The sequence below is a fragment of the Equus asinus genome, chromosome 5 (assembly GCF_041296235.1).
Source record: "Equus asinus isolate D_3611 breed Donkey chromosome 5, EquAss-T2T_v2, whole genome shotgun sequence".
Taxonomy (NCBI): domain Eukaryota; kingdom Metazoa; phylum Chordata; class Mammalia; order Perissodactyla; family Equidae; genus Equus; species Equus asinus.
In genome coordinates, this window is record NC_091794.1 from 99,322,799 (window position 1) to 99,328,798 (window position 6,000).

General features: G+C 48.8%; 1 protein-coding gene across 4 annotated transcripts in view; it reads left to right on the forward strand.

Moving 5' to 3' along the window:
* Positions 1–2,879, forward strand: part of PLA2G2A (phospholipase A2 group IIA) — a 39,642-nt gene extending 36,763 nt beyond the window's left edge. For all 4 annotated transcript variants that reach the window (XM_044769862.2, XM_070510867.1, XM_014854766.3 and 1 more), the window contains exons 4-5: positions 179–285; positions 2,419–2,879. In XM_044769862.2, the coding sequence (XP_044625797.2) occupies positions 179–285; positions 2,419–2,561 (250 nt within the window). In that variant the 3' untranslated portion in view covers positions 2,562–2,879. The remainder of the gene's footprint in view (positions 1–178; positions 286–2,418) is intronic.
* Positions 2,880–6,000: the final 3,121 nt, after the last annotated feature.

The following is a 6,000-nucleotide window of genomic DNA, read 5'->3' on the forward strand; positions in this document are numbered from 1 at the left end:
CCCCATGGGCACAGGACCCCAGGAGGGCCTGGCTGGAAAAGCAGCCAGCGTGTTAGAAGCTCTGCTCTAGACTATCCCAAAGTCACTGGGTCTCTGCCCGGGGTCAAGGGGGTGAGACCATGCACCAGGCTCCCTGGAGCTGTGACAGGGCAGCCCCAATAGGATGTTCTCGTCACAGGTGCTGCGTTGCCCATGACTGTTGCTACTATCGTCTGCAGAAACGTGGGTGTGGCACCAAACTTCTGAACTACAAATTTTCTTACCGCGGGGGCAAGATCATCTGCGGTAAGAAAGACTTCTGCACCTCCACCCAGTCTCCTTCATTCGTGTCGCTGAGTGTCCACTGTGCTGGGCACCATGCTGGGCACCAGAGACAGAGTTCCAAAGGGACAGAGTTCCTGCCCCTAGGAGCTCATAGTTGAATGGGAAGTAAAGAAAATGAAAACACAGCATGATAGACTCCAATAAGAAGTAAGCAAACTGGCGGAGCCTGGACACAGGCTGAGGTTCGAGGAAGGCTCCAGAAAGTGGTAACATCCAAGCTGAGTCCTAAAGGCTGTGCAGGAGTCAGGGAAGAGGAGGATTTGGGGCAATCCAACAAGAGGTCACAGCAGGGTCAAAGGGACCAGAGGGAGTTGTCACAATTCTGTGCTACTGAAGGGAAATGTGAGGAGGAGGAGTGGGGAGGGAGGAAGCTGGAGAGATAGGAAGGGGCTAGACCAAGCCCCGAGGCCATATTGTATTTAAATTTTGTCACAAAGCAGTAGGGAGCTCTTAAGTAAAGGAGTGACAGGACCAGATTTGCATTTTGGAGGACTCTCTCTGGCTGAAGGGTGGATCCAGACAGGATGAAAGGGGGGCCCAGTGAAAAGACCATCGGCATAAGGCAGACAAGAGAAAGAGCCTAACGCGTGACAGTAGTGGTCAGGATGGAAGGGTGGAGAGTGACATTAAGATGCATCTGAGGTAGAATCAGCCGGGCTTGATGACCGGGGGATAAGCAGCTGTTGAGAGGGTACATGAGGTGTGGATGGAACAACTGAGGTACAGATCACAGGAGGGGGGTCTGGTGGGTGAGGGGAGAGGAGTTCCATTTAGAACACGTTGAGTTTAGGAGGCTTCCAGAAGCCCCAGGGAGATGTGCAGGCCGCTGGATGTAGAAACTCACGGCTCCAGAGAGGGATCAGATCGAGACCAGGGGCACAGATTCAGGAGTCAGCAGCAGAGAGCTGACAGTTGGTTGTGCTCACCCATCTGATGTTTAAAGGCCCAGAAAGAAGACAGAGGAGGGATAGTCAGAGAGAGAAAGCTGGAGAACTGAGAGAGAAGGTCAAGGAAGGCAAGGAGCAGATGATTCACAGCAGCCAATTCAACAGCGGAGTCCTCTGGGATAAGGGTTAACAAGGCTCCTTGGGTTTGGAGGCAGGAAAACCATTGAAGACCTCAGGGGGAGCCGTTTCCATGCAGTGGTGAGGGCAAAACCAGATTAGAGTGGATTGGGGAGCAAGTGGGAAGCGGGAAGTGAAGCAGAGGCAGTAAGTATAGACAACTTTCTGGAGAAAGCTTGACTCTGAAGGGGAGGAGTAGGGAGGGCAGATTGGTAGCTGGAAGGGTTTGCTCAGTGCCCCTAGACAGCAGATCCACTGGTGAGATTTTGAGAAAGCATAAGCTCTCGTCTCACAGCCTGAGTTCTTTAAGATCAGAAATTATGTCTCCCCATCATGACCTCTCCACGGGGTCATGTATCCTTGGAGGCCTTTGAGTTGCAAGCAACAAGATGCCCAACTCAAGCAGCCTTGGATAATGGGGAAGTCTGACTCTCATAGAACAGAAGCCTGGAAGAGGGCAGTGCCAGGGCTGGGACAGCCTCTCAACTGTGTCGTCAAACACCCAGCCTCTTCCCAACCTTCTGCTCTGCCGTGTTGGCCATGTGATGCCAAGACACACGATGTAGCTCCAAGTATCATGGCCTCACCGTACCAAAGAGGCTTTCCCCTTGCACATCTCTTTTTGAGGGAGGAAATGAATGCTCCCGGAAGGCCCCCTCAGACTTCCTCTTTTGGATCATCGGCCAAGGCAAGGTCACGTGCAACCCAGAGGCCAGTCACTGCAAAGGAAGAAAGGATGACCATCCTGGACACATCCGTTAGCAAGAAGAAAGAGACAACGGCTGTCGGGAAAGCCTTTAACAGAGTCTACCAGTGCTTGGCTACTGGTGTCCCCATCAGACTGAGTGTTAGCTTCCTGAGGGCAGGAATTCTGTCTCCCCGTCAGTCAGAAATATCTGGAGCATAGGTGCTTGTCTCAGACTAGAAGTTTCTGGAGGAGAGGGGCTGTGTCTTCTCCCCCAGGGTTCCCACAAGAAGCCGTAGAATATTAACAAACCCTCTTCTGGTGTTCGTTTTCTTATGATTTCAGCAAAACAGGACTTCTGTAGGAGTGAATTGTGTCAATGTGACAAAACAGCCGCCTCGTGTTTTGCAAGAAACCGGAAGACCTATAGTAAAAAGTATCAATACTACAACAACAAGTCATGCAGAGGGAAGACCCCCCGGTGCTGACAGCCCCCGACCCTGGGAGCCTCGCCGCCCAATGCTGTATCCTTCTCCAGCACCCCGCTCCCTGCCCAATCCAAGTTCCCTGGCCATGAAGGAACCACCATCTCCCATCCTAGAGACAAGCCAGGAGCCCTCCCATCCCCAGACAGAAGTCTTCTATCCAGAACAAGGAGCCTAAAGCCTGGCCCTTCTCCCATCCGTGCCTGGCCCTTTCCCTCTGCTCCCTCAGCATTTCCGCTCTCCTCCAAGTCCAGCTTCCTGCTCCGTAGTAGTAGCTACACTCCCAGGAGGCTCTTCTGAATAAAGCAGTTCATTGGCAAACTGTGTGTGTGTGTGTGTGTGCACTGCCCCAGGCACTGTTAGTGTGAAAACAAACTGGTACAAGGCCGTATGGCGTAAGGGGTTAAAATCCAGACTCTGGAGTCAGACCGGCTGAGTCAACCCCCCCTACATCACCTCCCTAAGCCTTAGTTCTCTCATCCAAACGGAGATAACGTGGGTACCAACTGCATGGGCTTGTTGGAGAATTCAAAGAGAGAAGGAATGTCAAGCACTGCGTCTGGCAGGTCTGCATCTGTCATCATTATTACACGTGGAAGCCAGCCGTCCGCCTCTCCTTCCCTGGGCAAGGGCAGCTCCTGCTGGCCTGTTGGGGGGAAAACAGGAACAACGTTGGTCTTGATGTCCTGGGGAGCTATCGTCCACATCTTCTGCGTGGCACGTTTGTCTCCTGTCTTGCCACTTGGTGAAAGTGGGTTCGTGTAATGCTGGGCACCAGCAGTGCCCTCAGAGCACTATCCCCTCCCCCAGGGCCAGCTTCCTGGGCATGCGACCCGTGCAGAGTCCTGCAGGGCCTCACGCTCGGAAGGATGCCGCATCTGGTTTAATGCTCTGCCCCAGCCATCTCAAAATTCTTAATAAGATGGAATCCCACTTTTTATTTGCACTGGGGCCCACAAATTATGTAGCTGGTTCTACCCTCACCTGAATGCTATTTCCCCTCCTGTCATTCAGGGTTCCGTGGGGATATTTCCACCTGGACCAGCTACAGCCCCACCTGATTCTTCACTACCCATCATCAGGGGTGCTGGGTGTGGACGTCTGCACAAGGCACCTTGCTTAGGGGTGCAGGTGGGAGCTGAACTTTAGTCCACGCACGGCTCAGCAAGCTCTGCGTTCACCCAGAGGCGATGGCTTTCTGTAAGTCATCCTGCCAGAAGGAGTGCCTTTCTCTAATTCTGCACAAAGATGCTTCATTTGCTGGCAGTAGCCCTGATCATGTTTACTGTCACTCACAATAAAAGAAATGAAAATTTAAACTCCCTTGAGATACCATTTTTATCTGTGAGAATAGATCAAACTCCAAAAGTGTGACAACGAGCTCTAGCGGCCAGGCCGCATGGGGAAACCGTCACTGTCATAGGTAGCTGGCAGGAGGCCAGAAGGCCCACAGGTGGCAAACGGGCAACAGCTACCAAAATTATAAATGCCTTTCTCCTTTGGCTCAATGACCGCACTTCTGGAAATTTACCCTATGCTTGCACACACACACACAAGCACATGCACAGTGATTCGTGAGCAAGTTTTTCATTGCCACATTGTTCTGAATTGGGTTGGAAATAATCCCAATGACCATGTAGAGAGGACTAGTTAGAGAAACAATGATACCACCTCAAGATGAAACACACTACATCTGTTTAATGAGGGAAGCTTCGTCTGTTGCCATATAGAAAATCTCCAGGACGTGGCGGCAAGTGAAAAGAACACAAGGGAGCATGGTATAAACCATGTGCCACGTTCCTGTCGGAAAGGGCAGAAATGCGGATATGTGTTTGCCAATATTGCCATAAACACTTAGAGAACACACAAGAAGTTAATTAAAATGGTTACCTATGTAAGGAGCAGGGCTGGCAGGAAAATGCAGCGGGCACAGATGAGATGAGAGGGAGATTTCTCAATATATAATTTTTCTTAGTCCTCTAATGTATTTCTTATTCAAAAGAAAATTAGCATAATCAAGCACACACAAACATTCCTCTCCCTGAGACAGATGCTAATTCTCAGAGACAATATAGTCTAATCCCAGGACTGGGGAACCAAGCTCGCCAGCCAAATCTATCCACTGCCTGTTTTTATACCGCTTAGGAGCTAAGAATGGTTTTTACATTTTTAAATAGTTGGAAAAAAAAAAACAAAAGAAGAAGAAGACTTTGGGACACATTAAAATGGTATGAAGTTTACATTTTAGCAGCAATAAATAGAGTTTTATCGTAACACAACGATGATCTTTGGTTTGCATGCTGTCTATGACTGCCTCGATGCTACGACAGCAGAATTGAATGGTTGTGACAGAGAAGGTAAGGCCTTTTACAGGAAGAGTTTGCGGATCCCTGGTCTAAGCCAGGGCTTCTCAAACTGCCCCTGGGGAAGGACTGGTTCTCGTTGTCTCTGATCTGCCTCAGATCACCACTTTTGCAAAATAAAAGACAACCCAAATGTAAAATACAATACGAACCCAAAGGTTTTATTATTCCATTCAATGAACATAAAATTACTCTAAGTTGCTTTGAAGTTTCTAGAGACTTTCAATCTCTGTATGTACCTCACCCTGGATGGAAACAGTTCACAGAGACACTCGCCCTTGGACCCCACTTTGGAAACACTGGTCCGACCCATATGGAGGAAAGACAAATGCTCTTAATGATTTCATAAGCAGCAACGTGTTTCTGTCCTTAAGGTAAGCACCACTATTCCTGGGTAGGCAGAATTGCTTCCTTTCCCCTATCGACCCTTCAGGACCCGCTGGAGTGAGGATGGGACCACATTACTCCTCAGTGATGGCGCTTCAGCTTCAGAAGAGGTGCTCTGAACCGCCCTTTGAAGAAAGCCACAATTAAGTGTTTGACAAAGCCTCCTCTTTCCTTCTGCCTTGATCTAGGGGAAGAGAGAGGCAGCGACTGACAAACTCTGTTACAGCTCTCCCTCTAGCGAAGACTTTGCTCTTCCTAATTGAATATTCTTCCAAGAATATTCTCAGGGCGAGTCTTTATGTGCAAAATCTTCGAGCCCTTCAATTTCTAAGAACATTCCCTTTATACCTCACATTGTATAACAACTTGAAAGGACACAATATTCTAGGTTCAATTGTTTTCTATTATACCTTAGAAATATTCCTCCGTTTTCTTCTTGCTTTCAACGTTGCTGATGAAAAGTCTGATATTAATCTGCCTCCTAATCGTTGGTTGGTTGTCTGCTTCTCCTTCATCTTTAGAATTTTTCTCAGTCTTTGATGTTCTTAACTTTCACTACAACGTGTCCAGTCGTCAGTTTTTCCTTATCTGTCCTGTGTGCGTTCTTATGTCTTTTCATCTTTCTTTAAGTACAAGAATTTCATATTCATTATTTCTTTGAATATTTCCCTCCATTTTCCCTCTCCTTCTGG